This window comes from Curcuma longa, chromosome 9 (genome assembly GCF_044706935.1).
Source record: "Curcuma longa cultivar G26 ecotype Majalengka, Jawa Barat chromosome 9, ITB_CL_G26_1.1, whole genome shotgun sequence".
NCBI lineage: Eukaryota > Viridiplantae > Streptophyta > Magnoliopsida > Zingiberales > Zingiberaceae > Curcuma > Curcuma longa.
Genome location: NC_133869.1, coordinates 9,863,739 through 9,881,443, shown reverse-complemented (window position 1 = coordinate 9,881,443; position 17,705 = coordinate 9,863,739). Strand labels below are relative to the sequence as shown.

At 34.0% G+C, this 17,705-nt stretch overlaps 1 protein-coding gene across 1 annotated transcript in view; it reads left to right on the top strand.

Annotated features, from left to right (window-relative positions):
- Nucleotides 1-17,705, top strand: part of LOC141834526 (protein ENHANCED DOWNY MILDEW 2-like) — a 32,148-nt gene that overhangs the window by 4,126 nt on the left and 10,317 nt on the right. Inside the window, 12 exon segments of the mRNA XM_074721848.1 lie at nt 2,216-2,269; nt 2,645-3,084; nt 3,172-3,268; nt 7,465-7,512; nt 7,625-7,803; nt 13,567-13,666; nt 13,757-13,855; nt 15,815-16,062; nt 16,149-16,232; nt 16,322-16,738; nt 17,017-17,170; nt 17,262-17,363. Of these exon segments, the coding sequence (XP_074577949.1) occupies nt 2,216-2,269; nt 2,645-3,084; nt 3,172-3,268; nt 7,465-7,512; nt 7,625-7,803; nt 13,567-13,666; nt 13,757-13,855; nt 15,815-16,062; nt 16,149-16,232; nt 16,322-16,738; nt 17,017-17,170; nt 17,262-17,363 (2,022 nt within the window).

Genomic DNA, 17,705 nt, shown 5'->3' with positions numbered 1-17,705 from the left:
TGTTAAGATCAGAGCCGTCCATCTTCCTCCTAATGCAAATTAGAATTTAATTTACTTTAATGGTGTTTTTCAGCTTTTTAGTGAACATGCAGTTTTCATGAGAATTCTTCAGTTAAATTAGATTTTAAACTTTACTCTTCCTTTGATTGTTTAGTGCAATTTTTTGATGTCTTTTTAAGAGTATAACATACCTAGAATGTAGTCGGATGGCTAAATGGATGGACTACTAGATGATTCGAAGTCTGAGTCGAAGCTTTGTTGATTGCAATCAAGACGACTTGTGTAAAATATAGTACCCGAATGTTATCACTAGCAATGACGGAGTCGGGTGACCAAATGGATGGACTACCAGATGATTTGAAGATTGAGTCGAAGCTTTGTTGAGTGCAATCGAGGTGACTTGTGATAAATATAATACCCGAGTGTTATCACTAGCAATGACGGAGGCATCCCAGGTGATCTACCCAGGCTGATCAAGCTATGCGGATGGTACTTCGGGCTATCTCTTAAATTTTCTTTGCTCCTATTCTTAAATCTAAGTTTTTTTTTCTTTGTGGACGTCGTCGGATCCTCGAGCGATAGCCCGGGTAACTATAAACGTGGCTTCGCCCTTGATCACTAGAATCCTTAGTTGTAATTAGTCGATTGGATGCATTTTTGCAAAATTGACAAGTAACTCAACACACAAAGTGAAAACTAACAATAGTGGTAAGATATTTCAGAATGGGAAATATGATGAAAAAGCTTTTTTAGGGTTAACTTCATAGAAAAAAGAAAACTCATCCTGTTAACTTCAATAAAGGTAGAATCCGCCACCTCAGCAACCTTACACAGTTGGTCCCATGACCATTTATGAAGAAGTAAATTGAAAAACTATAGTTGGCTACTACGAAACTCACCCTATTCAAGATTTTAATAATTAAGGATATATGTCTTGTTTAATTTTAATTTGGCGTTTGTTCTCATACCAAGCACCAAACTGTGCTTCCACCTCAGTGTCAATGGCCCAAGCCAGGGCCTCATCACCAAGAACATTCCAGCCACTGTTGTTTTGTGAACCATCCAAGAAGCTACTGCATTCACCAAACCCTGACCTGCCTAAGTATTCATTCTGAATCGACAAGTTGTTGTCGTCGTTCTTCGGCAAATCCGCAAAGTCCCAACAGTTCTGGCTGCCAATCAACAGGAGAGGGTCAAGGACTGGCTGCCCCGGCTCGTGTCGTGCTCTCTCGAGGCCTCGTGCGGGGTTTCTGGGTGCTTGTTTCGATCCCCCGCTCGCGGAGTCTCTTCTTGAGGCTCGAGTTCCATAAGTTCTTGATCTCGTTGTCGGTCCGTCTAGGCAATTGAGTTGCAATCTGTGACCACCTGCACCGATGATTATATTCAATCAGTGTGTCAAAAAAGATTCAAATTTGGATGACAATTTGGCGCGGTTACCTGTTTTCGAGAACTTGTTGTAGGCTTATGACTAAGTCCTCTTCTTGGCGCGAAAATTTGCCTCTTTTGAGATCAGGCCTGAGGTAGTTGATCCACCTAAACCTACAACTCTTCCCGCAATGCTGGATTCCTACAACAATCACAAAGTGAAAAAGTGAACCGATCGGTGTGTCGAAATATTTGAAAGAAATATACAAGCAATGCTTGCTAGTTTTGACACATAACTCCAACAACCCACTCCACGAGCGATGACATGAGTGTAAAGCTTCTCGTTCTCGGGATATAGCTGAGTTGGTTACGACGGAGCAGACTTGCAAAAGAGAATAAGAGTTTGAATCTCGGCGAAGCCAAGCAATACCCTTCTCCATCGTGATCAACTGTAATTTCTTAATTTATCTCCTCACAGATGATCGTGAGATCAATCGTATGGGACCATTGAAGTGGCGGATTCCATTTTTTTTTATAGAAGAAATGAGTGTAAAGCTTCTTGTTAGTATAAAATAATAATAATATTAGTTATTTTTTATATATGGTTTTTATTTATAGTTAGTTTAATTGGGTTAATTTATGATTTAATATAAAATTGGATGAGTTGATCTACTGGTTTTTTATGTTAAATCCGAACCACTGATCTGCCGGTTCTTTTAATGGGCCGACGACCCAAAACTTTACGGTTCGGTTCTGAAACAGCGGTTCAAGGGCATCGAGGAACAACAATTTTATCGTGTTCTTGAATTATAAAAGAAATGAATTTGCTCGCGGCCGATTTCTGGAGCAGTTCTCGCCTCGTGGAGGTTTCCGCCGATTGCTGCGTCGCCTAATCCGCTTCCTCGTAGGGTTTTCGCTGTTTTTTACTCTTGAGTATGTTTTTTGCCTCTTACATCTCAGTTTCCTACTCCATTCGTAGTTGGGTTGAGTCGTTTTCTCTTGCCGGTTTTAGGGTTCAGCCATTTTTTTTTTCTGTGATTCTTAGAACAAAGGATTGTCGGTGCGGGAATGTATAAGACGACTAACATATTCATCGTACTTGCTCTTTTCTTGTAAATTAAAGAAGGGATTTTGGAACAGGTTCTCAGTTTTCTAGGGCACACTTGGGTAAGTGTAGAAAACGAGTTTTTTTTTCCTTCTTCAATTGATTTTTATTCACACGTTTAGAGCTGTATTTTATTTATGTTTTGGTTGATTTTTTTTTTCATGGTGTTCCAAGGGGTTACAGTTTCCGTGGATAATGGCGTCTCTTGAAGACTCCGATGATGAGGAGGTTGTCCCGCAGTCCGTTGCAAATTACCATTTTGTAGATGACGATGAGTCACCCATTTCGTTCTCAGTTTTACCTCTCCATTTCGATAACGGGCAGAAGCAGGATGTTGCAGACAATGCTGTTTTCTTGCACGGAACAACTGATGGTGGCCTTCAGAAAGTCTACAAACGAGTTATTGGCTGGAAGCTGGTATTTGAAGATGTAGAACCCAAGATTATGGTCCTTTCCAAAGACAAAAAGTGGATAAGTCTTGAGAAACCTAGAAACAGTTATTATGAGGACACCATTAGGACAATAATGATCACTGTGCAATTAATTCATTTTCTGAGGAAAAACCCACAAGCTTCAGAAAGGAGCCTTTGGGAACATTTACGCACTGTTTTCAGGTAGTTTATTTTTTGTCTAAATTCAATTAAATGTTGTTAATTGTGTTGTTTTTCTCTTATTTTTCCTGAGATTTTTATATTATGCAGCACATTTGAGGCTAGACCTTCTCACAATGATGTCAGGGAACATGTTCCTCTATTGAAACTCTTTAGTGAGAAGGATGAAACTTTAGCAAATTCACAGGTACAAATTATATATTTGTCTTTTATCTATGTATTGGTTTTGTAATGAGAGCATCCACTGTCTCTGATGGTAGTTCCTTTTTATTGTAGAAGATAATGATTAATATAGATGGATGGTCAGGATTGGGTAATCATAGATCCATTGATAGAGCATATTCAATGTCAGCTAATAAATTCTGTAGTTAAAAAAGTTGAAGTTTGTAGAATGAAAGGTGTAAAAGGTAGAGAGAGACAAAATAAACTTTAGTAAAGGTAATAAAAAATGACGTATATAATCTGGATATTTTCGGTGATATAACAAATCTTAATTGACAAAAGAATACACATAGTTAACCCCAAATAATTAGGACAAACATATCTCCTAGTATCTCATGTTATGTTATTTATGTGGGTTCACTTTTTGAGCAATAAGATCCAATTAAGAGGTACACAGGGAAAATTTAGAACAGTTTTGGTTTCATTTCTCCATTTAACTATGTGATATTTCGATGGTATGTTCTCCTATTTGGTTAATGTTTGAAAGAAGACTTTGCAAAGATATTTTTTTATTGAAGAACATGTTGTTAGACAGAACTATTAGCCCATTTGGTATCTCATTCCTTGGTAATGTTTCATTTGGCTTTAGAGTGATTAATTGGATCACAACTACCAGATTTTACCTGTCCTCATAGTAGGTCCATCCCAACTATTTGGGGTTGGCTATATCAATATTTATCTCTCCATCATGCTCTAGGAATACTATATCCCTATTTTACTTAAATCAATTAAATTATCTTTTATTTTGTTATCTCGAGTTTTCATTAGTCTCCCTTTATCAATTTATACCCCTCTATCAATCACATCTTTCATTCTAATCCATCAACTTGTCTGATTATAAAATCTATTGGTTGCCTCTAAAAATATTTCATACCATCTCAACTTATTTTCTTGTATTTTATATATATATCAAAGCTTCATCTAATTGGTCACCCATAATTGTACCTTCTGTTTATATGTATCTCTTGTAGTTGAGCTGCACATGCATCTCAATTTATTGTGTCTATAATCAGTTGTTTTCATATCCTACCGGCTAGTTATTCTGGATGTTTCTACTGGGTTTCACATCATGGCTTTTGCATAATTTTTGTTCCCTAATTTGACATTCATCTTATGAAAACTATGGGAGAGGTACGACCGCATAGTTCAATATAAAAAAGTTGTTTCTATTTAGAATATGAAAATGACATCCTATCACAACTAGATCGTGTTGATTGCAAATTTTTCACAATTGTTAAAATGGATTCTTTTCCACTGTGGATGTTACTCGAACAAGATCAAAAGTATTCTTATTAGGTTCTTTTTTTCATAATTGACTGAAATAGTTGTTTAACTATGTTCTTACCTCAAATACCTTTTTTGTTAAGAAAACGAAGATTTTAACACACAAAAGCCAGATTACTAGAGTAGTTGTATCTTGGGCATTCTTTCAGTAATAATTGTTATGTTCTTGACGATCTTTTTCTTACATGTCTACTTCAGTTTTGTGTTTGTTATGACTTTAAGGAGTTTAACCTCAACACTGGAGGGTTTGTATCCAGTTTGGATTCAGGTTGGAGAAGATATCTGAAATTCAAACCAAGGGGAGTCAAGGAGGCAGTTGGACTTAGGTAGAATGGAGTGTTATTTGGTGTAGGTGATGGTTGTTGACTTGAATTTGCTTATAGCTAGTTTTAGCTGAAACATAAGTTGATTAAGTCTGGTTGCTTTGGTCATCTTGGATGTTTTGGAAACACAATTGATGTAGGTTTATAAGCTAGTAATGATTAAGCAAGTATTGTTCAGATTTAGTAGCCAATTTCTTTTAAGTAGGTTGTTGTTGGCTAATGCCTATATAAGACATGTAATGTTGTATCTAGGATGTGATGTCCAGTGTGAATTAATTCTTCTCAAGTTCTTCCCTCAGGGCTCTTCTCCTCCACTCTTTATTCTCCCTCCTCTCCTCTCTCTACTTGTCACTAGAGAAGATTGTTAAAGTGTTCAAACCACCATTATTTGTTCCATGAGCATAATCCATCATTCATTTAAGAGATGATCACCTAATAAATTTGTAAACCTAAAACAATTTTCATTAAGAGAGCTAAATTTAAAGGCAACATTCAAAGCCTTTAGTTCACTCACAATTAAACAACTTTTAATTGTAATTAAAAAATGAGCGATAAAAAAATCCATTTATGATTTAACGTAACAACGTGAAGCAAACCTTTGGATAACATTTTAGAAAAACTCATCGGTGACACCTCAGATGAGTCTTTTAATAATGAAACCTTAGATGGTCTCTTTGATGATGAGATTTTAGTAAAACGCTTTAATGCAAGCTTAGAAATTTCTCCAAATCCTCCTGTTGACTTGATCATTTTAGAAAATAATTGACTAGAGACTAACTATAATTTATATTCAAAATCATAACTTAGTCATGTTACCCAAAGAAGCTAAAACAGCACTTGGATAATAAGATGTAGGAATGGAAGATATCAATTTATTGGTAAATCAATTAAAATTTCATTGATATGTCTCCTTTTAAAATTATTCATGACATGGAAGCTTGTTGACCTAATGAGTTATTTTTGTATCTACCACTTATCATCACATTAAGACGTCTTTTGAGCTAATATGAGAGAGAAATGCTGTTATTATGAACAAAATTGTATTAACTATTTTAGTACTTAGTGGCGTGTTCTTGCATTTATGAATTTAAATTTTCTTATAACATTTATTTTAGATGCATTATCTTCATATCTAATTTATTAAGTCATATTGTGTGAAAAAATAATTATAATGCTCATGTATTTAACTTGTCAATTTTTTAGAAACTACTTTAGTTTTTGAATTGAAGGATATGCCAAATTGCTTATTGAATTTTGAGCCGGCATCTTCGTTTGTTAGCTTTGTCACATGTTGTGCCTTTGCGGATTTATTGTCATCGATATCACTTTTGCGCCCTATGAATGCTACGAAGATTTGGACATCATCTTCGCCCAATGATAATTTAAGTTGTTTTCTAATTTATTGTATGAGACAACTAAAATGGAAGGAAACAAAATCAAAGCTTAGAGGAAAGAATAAAATGCACCAATTCTTACTTCCTATAAGTGATGTACAAAGAATAATATAATAAAGACTTTATGGTACTTCAAATACAAGACTCACATGATGTTCTTCCTTTCATACAAGCTGAGAAGGGCTATTAGGCTATTTAGTTGTTGACAATATTTCGTTTTGGAATCCTGTTCTTGTCATTGGGGGGGGGGGGGGGGGGGGATGATGTAAACAAGGAATCAATTTGAATTATAATTGAATTTTGGGTAATTGTTCTAATCTGTACTTTTTAGTTTGGAAGAGTTCTTTTAATTTGGTATTAGTTTTTGGATATTTTTTTCATTTGGTATTAGAGGCTTTTATTTTACTAGGAGTGTAATTAGGATAAGTTATTTCTAGATTATTAGTATTTCTTTCTTATTTTGGTTGATATAGTGGCTGTAAAACTTGTCATTCTATGCAATAGATTAATAATATTTCACTTTATATCCTTGGTATGTTACAGAGATTTCTTATTTGTGCCAGGTTATTTCTCTGGCTGTGGGATAGTTATCCTTTGTTTCATCAATTTCTTTCAATCTTTTGTGTGATTTTTGAGAGATTAATTTTGGTGCATCAATTTAGTATGCGAGTGTGCTACATCATTTGCACTTGCTATCAATGTGTGTTTTTTGAAGAGTTTTTTCCCTCAAATATTTTTTTGTTAAATAGTATCTTATTATTAGAAGAACTTTTTCCCTCAAATCATTTAGTTTACACAAATATTTTTTTGTTAAATAGTAGCTTATTATTTAGGGATATTTTCATTTTGTCCTCTTAAGTTACCCTTTTTCAAAACATCTGCTGGAATATCAAAATCATTAAAAATATCCTGAAGTTTTCAAACTCTTGTCATTTGTCCTCCACCAATGTTGTTAATTCATCTAATGGAATAGTGATGTAGCGGATATGTTGCGTGTGTCATGCCACTTTTTTTGTGTTTGAAATGGCAAGAGTTTGAAAACTCAGGTGTCTTGGTGATTGTAAAACTCAGAGGATCATTTTGAAAAAGAGTATAAACTACAGGGGTTAATGAGATTTTTGTTATTATTTAGAGTTCTCTTGATGCTTATATTTGAACAGGTGTTTCAAGGGTTCTTCATGGACAAGCTGAGGAAAAGGTTTAGCGAGGTTGGTGCTGATCATGGTTATATTTGCATAAACTATTTCTCCTTGTATTATTTTCAGAACTTGACATGTGATCTCAAATCACATTAATTCATTGTCAAAATGCAATTTTCAGGATGATCAAGATGCTTCTGATGTGAAGCAATCGTTTATTGTTGATGATGATGAGGATGAAAGCCCAAGAGAGGTGGATGAAGGTCCCAGGGATGATGCTGTGAATGAAGAACAAGATGATGACTCTGATTTATATGATTCAGTCTGCGCAATTTGTGACAATGGTGGTAAAATTTTGTGGTATGCAGTTTTGTTCTTTTTTTCTTTAAAATTTTTATTAATGCTCATTTAAATGTTGTTATGATAACAAAGAAATAAATATTTTGAACATTTCAAAATGTATCAAATTATTTGTCACTTTTCTATAATTCGGATCCCTTGATCCCTATTGCAAGTTGCTCATTATATCATATGAAATTAATCCTCTCCATTTTTAGTTTTAATATAGTATTCTTACTCCATTTTCTTTCATTGCTATTGTTCTATATCAAGAACAGTATATTTTTTTATTTAATAAATCCATATCTTGAAACATAGTCATGTAGACTTATTGAATTGTTTGGTGTTTGAAATCTTGTACCGTATCCTACTTGGTACTTTGTCTCATGTGTTGTTGCGTCAATCAATATCTTATCATGTTGATACTCAACACCACTTAACATGCTACAATAAAGGTAAAGATGAATTGAGATAATGATGGTTTTTTTAGTTTGTGTCTATACAACAACAACAATAATTAAATCTTATCCCACTAGATGTGATCGGCTATATGAATCCTTTTATGCCATTGAGTTCTATCCTTTATTATAAATCATTTATATTTAAATACATTTTATTTTTATTATTGCTAATTAAGTCTTTTTTGATTTTTCTCTTCCTCGTTTGATGCATACATTTGTTATAATTTTACATCGCGTGATTGGAGCGTCTTTTGGTTGTTTACGTACATGTCTGTATTATATTAAATGTGTTTCTTTGAGTTTTTCCTCAATAGGTGCAATCTTTTTTCATATTTTTTGCCACACATGTGCTCGAGTTATGACCAATATTCAGCTCCATATAACATGTAGGTCTAACTGCCGTTTTGTAAAATTTTCCTTTAAGTCTTAGAGGTACTTTACGATCACAAAAAACACGACGCTCTCCTCTATTTTAACCATGCTGTTTGTATTCTATGTAAGACATTCCTTTCAATACCTCCATCATTTTGTAGAAATGATCTTAAATACTTAAAACTTTCAATTACAGATAACTCATCATCTCCTATCTTAACAATTGTCTCATTACGTCTAATATTACTAAACTTAAATTTTATATTTTGTCTTTATTCTACTAATCCTAAAATCTTCACTTCTAGCGTTTCCCGCTAAGATTTGAGTTTGACCTTTACTCTTTTATATGTCTCATCTACCAAAATGATATTATCTGCAAATAATATGCATTGTGGTACAATATTTTGAATGTGTTCAGTGAGTTCATCCATGATTAATGTAAAAAGATTGGGATTTAGAGTCGATCCTTGATGTAACTCTATCTTTATAGGGAACAGTTTGATTATTCTGCCTGAAGTCTTTATTCTTGTCATTATATTTTTATACATATTCTTAATTAGTTCAATATACGCTATGGTAACATCTCTCTTTTTTAGAATTCTCTATATAATTTTCTTTGGAACTCTATCATAAGTTCTAAGTCAACGAATACCATATGTAAGTCTTGTTTCTGTTTCTGATATTTTTCAATTAGTTGTTTGAGAAAATGTATACTTCTTGTGTCGATCTTTCAGGCATACATCCAAATTGATTTTCGATTACTGTGGTTTTCTTTGTTGATCTTTTTCTATTTTTTCAAAGATTCATGTATGACTCATTAGTTTAATACCTTTATAGTTTGTATAATTTTGTATATCTCCTGTATTTTTATATAAAGGGATTAGAGTACTTACCCTCCACTTGATCAAGTATTTTTTTTTTAATTTTTAATATCAAGTTGAATACCTTTGTAAGCCATTTAATATCTTGTTTTTCTAGGCACTTACATACTTGTATTGGAGCATCATCTGGTCCAATTGTTTTTCCATTTTGCATCGCATTTAAAGCTTGTTCTACTTCTGAAGTTTAAATTCTACGATAAAAATTTAAATTTTTATACTCATTTGACTTACTTAAATTATTTAATTTAAGTTGGTTATCTAAATTTTCATTAAAAAATTGATGAAAATACCTCTTTCATCGCTCTTTTGTTTCTTTATCATTTATTAGTACCTTATGACATTCATCTTTAATATCACTTATTTGAATAAGATCTTTTATCTTTCTCTCTCTCGTTTTAGCTCTGTAAATGACTTTCCTTTTTTAATCTAATTTTTTGATATAAATATTTAATTTTTTTAAGTTTCATTCACTACTTTCTTGGTCTCTTTCTTGTCTACTGTATTTTTTTAAAAATTTTTCTCGTTCTTACTAGTGTATAATATCTTATAGGCTCTTCATTTTTTTCGCTTTCTCTTGTATTTTCTCATTCTACCACCAAGATTCTTTACTTGGTAGTGCATGTCCCTTTGACTCACTTAGTACATTTTTAGCTACTATTTTCAATTTTGATACCATTTTATTCCATATTGTATTCCATGCCATATATTTATCCTAATATTTGTACTCTTACTCTCTTTCTTAATATGTTGTGTTTTCTATCCTTTAACTTCCACCACATAATTTTAGGAGTCATGCATATTTTCCTTTTATTGATATTATGCTTGAGATGTATATACAACACTATTAACCTATGTTGGTAGTTAAGTTTTCTCCATAAATGCCCTTGCAATCTTTACAATTTTTTTTTATCCTTCTTCCTAACTATAAGAAGGTCAATTTGGGATTTATTATTCTCACTTTTGAACATGATCAAGTGCTCTTTTTTTTCTTCTTAAAAACATATTAGGATAAGGTCATATGCTATCGCAAAATCCAATATAGTTTTTCCTTTTTTATTTCTTATTCCAAACCCATAACCCCATGTACCCTATCATATTCTTTAATTTTCACTCTTATATGCCCATTTAGATCTCCTCCTATTAAAATTATTTTGATTGGCGTAATATTTGATAATACCTTATCTAGGTTGTTCCAAAATATAGATTTGGTGTATTCATCTAATCTTATTTGAGGTGCATATATGCTAATTACATTAATAGTTTCTTTCGTCACTATTATCTTGAAAGCTATAATCCTATTCTTTTTCTAACTACTTATACTACTTCATCCTTTAGCAAATTATCGTCAATAATATTTATTTTATTTCTTGTTTTACTTATTCCTATACATCATAATTGAAAATCCGAATTCTCTATCATCTTTGCCTTCTTTCCTTCCCATTGTGTCTTTTGTACATACAAAATATTAATTATTTTTCTAATCATCGTATCTACTACTTCTATTGTTTTATCAGTGAGTGTTCTTAGATTCCATGTTTCAAATATTAGACAATTAGATTTTCTATAATATTTTGTTCTTACCCAACTTTTGGTGTGAGAACTCTTGCATATTTAATACTACACCTGAGTTCTCATGGAGATGTGGCGATTCTTGCTAAGACGTTACAATCGGACCTTGTAACACGTTCTCTACGGGGAACATCCTAGCATTAACATAATAGTTTGATGGATTTATTCATTGAATATTAGCCTAGTCCATGCCGACTAACAATTTAACGTGCAACTGTCGTCCTTTTTCAATCGGGATTGGGACTGTCTTTGGCTAGGTTCATAGGTGCAACATGAGGGCTTCCCAGGGAGTCACCCATCTTAGTACTGCTCTCGCTCAAGCATGCTTAACTTTGGAGTTTTTGTCTATATCGGATAATATCAAATTTGTATCATTTTAGATGGAACATAAAATCTGAACTTAAAGTATATATTTGCCATATCCTTCTTTCATCTCCTTGATACTATACATAGGAATGTCAACAAGATACCAGATTGGTATTGTTTCAACCAAAGATAGAATTTGCGACATGGTTTGAAAAATTGAACCTTATTGGATGAGATGGTTCTTTTTAACATTATGAGATGAAAAAAAAGAGATGATCCATAGGGGATCCAATTGTTTGATTCCACACAAAATACGTTGAGCAAATTGAGAGGAGGGAGGGTAGGAGACAAAGTACATAACGTTATCAAGAAGCTTATACATGATAGTCCATGTTTTATTAGAAAGTTTTGTTACTTTTCTTGATTGAAATTTTAAGCCAAGAGTGATAGCTTGGTCTAGTGGGAGATAGCTAGAAGAATGCTTAATGCCGATCATTTTTTTGAAAACAAAATTGAAGCTTTTTGCATTGATGAAGTGGCACATAATTATCATTTTTTACTTGATAGAAAAATGCTACTAGATGGTGAATTGATTTTGAGTGAGAGATCCTAATGCCGGTGTTTGGACTTGTTATCCAATCTTTAGTTCTGCGCACAATATGGCACCAAAGCATAATTCATATTGCATGCTTTGTGGGTGTATGTTGTAATAGGTTATTGAATACTCCAAGTTACGATTGCTAAATGGGAAGAGGGTGAATAGTGCACTTGCAAATCAAAATTATTTTCTTTCATTGTGTTTTCTGCAAGGACAAGCACACATTTGTAAAACATAAGCAAATATAAGCACATACACACATACCAAGAGATACAATGATTTACGTGGTTCAAAACTCTAAGTTGCTAGTCCACAGTCTATGCACATAGAGTCCATTAGTTTCCTCCTTTTCAATAAAATGTCGGAGTGGAGACCTCTTATTACAACAATTGGAATAATACAAGAAACTAAAGACACTAAAAGCTTAAGAAAGTGGAATGCAATTCTTGTATTTTGTGTATTCATGCAATGCCTCAAGCCTCTTGGTCTTATCTATAAGCTCTCTTCATGAAATGCTTCGTTATCCGTTGTAGTTGACGTGGCGTAGTTTTGGTCGATCACAACCCTTTTCGATCAACCGCATGGGTCTGACTTGTTCTGTTAGTTTCATCCACAAAAGCATCTCGTCTATCTGAAGTTGTTGTTATGACAACTTCTAGTCGACTGGACACCCATTCTGGTTGATTGATCATCGATCAATCAATTCAAATCTTTGACCGCACTGATCTGCATCACACGGTTGATTGAATTGACACTTTTCCAATTGATTGAAAGCCTTTTTCGATCGATTGATCACCTCGCTTGGAGTAGATTGGGTTAGGCTTCGATCACCCAAAAACATTATTGGTCGACTAAAGTTCCGGTCAATTAGATAACCTTTTTAATCACTCGGATGTTTGACTTAGGTCTAGTAAAGTTGAGTCCGCCTAAGTTGAGTTCTACACTTCACCAAATTATAGGTTCACTCAACTCATCTCTCAATAGCTTAGCTATGCAGCCTTCCACTTGGCTTCTCGTCCCTTGGATGCATCGAGCTCTCCTACTGACTTCCTGTGCTTCCTTTTCACTCCACTGTTGCATTCTTCCGCTAAACTTCTCGTCCCTCGGATGCATCGAGCCCGTTGGTTCCCATGCCATCCTTTTCACTTGTTAGCGTCTTCTACTCTAGGTACATCTATCCTGGCTTTCCTTGTCCTTTATTCCCTTGGATGTCCTATATCATCCTTCTTTGTACTTCAACAAACCATGAGTTATTGAGTGATCCTGTGTATTCCTAAGTCCCTCAACGCGTAGATACACATTAGAAAAATACAAAGCCTAACTTAAACCCTTTTATCCAACATCAAAATCGTGGTCAAACAACTCAAGGTTCCAATGATCTCCCCTCAACCATTCGGGGTACTAACATGCCGATTATTTTTTCTTGCAAGCAATTGCACAATGAGTCACACATGCAAAATAGTGTTGTAGACCATTTATCAGGTTTGGGTAGATTTAATTAAAGATTGGTCCAACATGATGCATTCCTAAGTTTTAAATCTCTAGGTTTCTCTATCTTATTTTGTTTTTGGAGAGCATGATTTAAACTATAATGCAGTTGTGATGGACCTTGTTTGCGTTCCTTTCATGCCTACAAGGCAGCTGGAAAAGATTCATTGTGTAGATCTCTTGGCTTTGCAACAGAAGCAGATGTTGAGGTACTGTTAAAGGACTTTTCAGGAATTCTGTCAATGGACTGCTATCTTTTTCCTATGGTTTTCTTATAATTTTATTGTAAAATTTTACAGTTGATTCAGAACTTCCTATGCAAAAACTGCTTATATAAGCAGCATCAATGCTTTTGCTGTGGCAAACTAGGCTCATCTGACAAGACAAATGGTGCCGAGGTAATATACATGTGATGTGCCTCTGCTTCCTACTTGTTTAAGAAATATGGTATCTTATAAAGAATTTGTTTTTTTTCATTATACTTCTATGTTTGAACAATTTTAGTTCCAGTCTGATACTGCTATTCCCTATAAGTGGAATGAGATGTTGATCTGTATATTGGGATCTCGTTGTTGCCACTTCTTTGTTCCATACCTATTATGCAGCTTCCAATTGCATGCAAACAAGGTATTTCAATTTGTATTGAGGTCTAAAACAGCAGAGCTTGTTTAATTTATGACACGAGATTTGGGCAATATCTATACTTTTCCTAGCTAACTAGTTGGATTTTATGACACACTAAGCTTAGCATGCTTTGAACATTTAATTGATGCGAGAAGTTAGTGAAATGCAAAGATCCCAATTGTGAGTAAATTGCTGGATGTTTTTTTCCCCACATAATGTCTCTGGAATTTAAATATTGCTAAATGCCCCCACCAATTTATGAATGCTAAATCTTTTACCCATTAAATCTTGCTAGTTCTTTTTTGGTGGGTTGGGGGAACTTAATTTTAAAAAGTTGTATGATTACATGGAATGCCAATACATTACAATTGGTGCACAGTTTACCACCCCAAAGTGTCTATTTCATTATATATATTTATGTACAATCTAATTGATATGTTTAAACTAAGCTGCTTAATATAGATAAGAATGTTCGTCCATTGTTAATTAACTCATTTACCACAGATGTAGCTAGACTCTCTTCCCTATGTAATTTGGATTCCATGGATTCCTATCATAAGATCCTGCAATTTAATTTCACTACTATTACTCACAAATAAAGTGAAAAAATTGACACTTGTTTCTCAAATTTGAAATAAATCTTCATCAACCATCTAACTCCAAAATATGTTTAAACATGTGAATATTAGAACGGAGAACTGGTTTAAACTTTATCCTCATAAGCAAAGCAACATACAAGTTCATGACAAAGGCTTAAACGAAACATCACCTTAAGTTCTAAATCATCAATTCATTATATCATCATCAAACATTGTATTTCCAAGTTCCAAAATATACTAGATAGCATACAAATTTCTGTATAACAATTGACAATAAGCTTCAAAGAGGTCATGGCTGTCAACATTTAGCATTTTCATCATCTTCCATATGCTTATTATAACTCTTTAATTCATCCTTCATCCTTTGTGTTCATAATATCATATTTTCTCTTTTTATTTTAAAGAGTAATGATTCTCTGCATGAAAACCCAGCAGGAATTTGTAGCAGGACAGACACAGGCGGCTTGGTCCCACTTGCATGCAGGTGGGCCCCACTTCCATGCCTGTGTCTGTCCTGCTACAAATTCCTGCTGGGTTTTCATGCAGAGAATCATTACTCTATTTTAAATGAGTGTCATGAAATTTATTAAGCTAACAATCCTCGTCATCTTCAAGGCCTTTTTCACCTCCACTTGATTGCTCTTGGTTTCTGTCTCCTACCTCCTTATGTTGAGTAGCATATACCATGTCTCAAACAAAAGGCTCTGCCACAACCCGTAGGTGTAATGCATAATGCTTTTAGGCTGTAATATCGAATATTTTACTTGAACCTACATTACTTATTCAATTTAACTTTTAGGGAACACCTCTAATTCCATATGGATCGTCCTATTTTCACTGAGTCTACGTGGTATTTACCAACTCATTTCAACTTCTGATCTGTTTATCTTTTTGTGACTTGGTTTGGTCTTCTTCATATCTATTCTGTCCCTTCTGTCTTGTGTTAATCAAGAGAGTTGCAAATGCTGGCATGAAGAGTTAGCTGTAAGTGCATCATTTATTTTGTTTCTCTGGATATTGCCAATCTCACATTCTATTATATTACTACTTGCCTCAAATGCATGGCTTTCTCTTATGTCACTTAGTACTCATAATAATTCATTCTTTGCTATTTTTTTAATATTGCATGTCTAGGTATATCCTTGTGTTTCTGCAACATGCGGTCACTTTTACCACCCAAAGTGTGTTGCAGAATGGGTTTTTCCTCATAGTGAAAGTGAAGCCTCTGAGTTTCGAAAAAAAATAATAGCTGGGGAGTCCTTTACATGCCCTGTTCACAAGTGTGTCGTTTGCAAACAAGGAGAAAACAAGGAGGTTAAAGATTTGCAATTTGCAATGTGCAGAAGATGTCCAAAATCTTATCACAGAAAGTGCTTGCCAAGGTAAGCCCTTGTTTTATGCTATAGAGATGGATCATGAAGGAGATAAAAGAATGCATTTTATTTTCTTTACTAATTGAAAATTGTAGGAAGATAGCATTCGAAAACAATGAGGATATCGAACAAAGGGCTTGGGATGGTCTTCTTCCTAATCGAATCTTGATATATTGCATGTATGTCTGTTTTTGTGTTCTTTTCCTGGTTCAATAATTTTTGTAAGTTCTGTTATTTTATTGTTTCTTTTCCTTTTTTTCCTCTCCAGAAAACACCATATCGATGAAGAACTGGGAACTCCAATTAGAAATCATATTATATTTCCTCAAAATCCAGAGACTAAAAAACGTTTAGATTTGCAAAAAAGCAAAGTTAAAGCATTGGCAAAAAAGAAAAGTATCGTTTCTAGTGAGGTGATAAAAAACCGGGTAACTTTAAAGCCAGTCAAAGTGGTTAGTTCAGAAGGAAATCACTCCAAGGAAAAAGTCACAAGGATGCTTGTTTCTCAGAAGAAAGAGAAGATGTCGATTGACAGTCCACGGCATGAATGGGGCAAATATGAGAAAACTGTTGCTGACAGAATGATTCCTGTAGAAGAGTCAAAGCGCAAAGCACCAGCCCCTTCTTCCATAGTTGCAAAAAGACCAAGTTCATTCCCTTGTATAGATAATGAAGCAAAAGCACGGTAAGCCTTGTTTTCCTTTTTGGCCAAAGAATTACTTCAAAACTCTTCATAATGCCTTGATACTAGTTCAAGTTGGACTTTTTTTTATACAGCTAATTCTGGCGGTGAAGGAATTTTTTTTTTTGCCTGGGTCATTTTTTTCATATAATAAATTACAAAGTATCTATCTGCTTCATTCCACATAACATAATTTAATACTATCTGTTGTTGCTAAATGTAGCTCTAATTATTGTCAACCTAGTGACTGATATTTTTCTAATATGAATACCATTGTGAAGGGCTTCAGAGATATTCAAACAGGTTTCATCTTCTCTAAGCTTGGAAGATATAATTAGAAAACATCCAAGGCCATCTACTCATACATATGGCTGTGGTTCAAGACACAATATTGATAAGAACATTACCCTAGGCAAGGTTGAGGGTTCTGTTGAGGTACATAATTGACCATAAAAATATCTGAGCCAAAGTAATTCTTTTACCATTCTTGATTTTCAACTTAATGTGGTTAAGATTCTGTTTGTAGGCTATTCGAACAGCATTACAAAAGTTGGAGAATGGAGGTTCTGTGGAGGATGCTAAAGCTGTATGTGAACCTGACATACTAAAGCAGATGATCAAATGGAGGGTAATTACTTCAACTTAACATTATATGCTTTGTATTCAGTATTTTCAATGTGATATATATCTCCATCAAATGATTGATACCACATGAAAGATCTATCACTTCATCTCGAAGCCTGTATTTGTCCTAACTATTTGAGGTATGCTATATGTATGATGGATTTTATCCCTCCTTTGAGCTTGCGTTGCTACTGGAAATATTCAATTCAATTAAATTATTTTTAGTACTTTAGGGTGACTTTTCTTTGGTATTCTTCTACTTCTTAGATCTTCCCTCCTTTTGGACTGATTCAGCTCGTTTAACTAAAGATATTGTGGGCCATTTTTGAATATGTCCATGTATCAT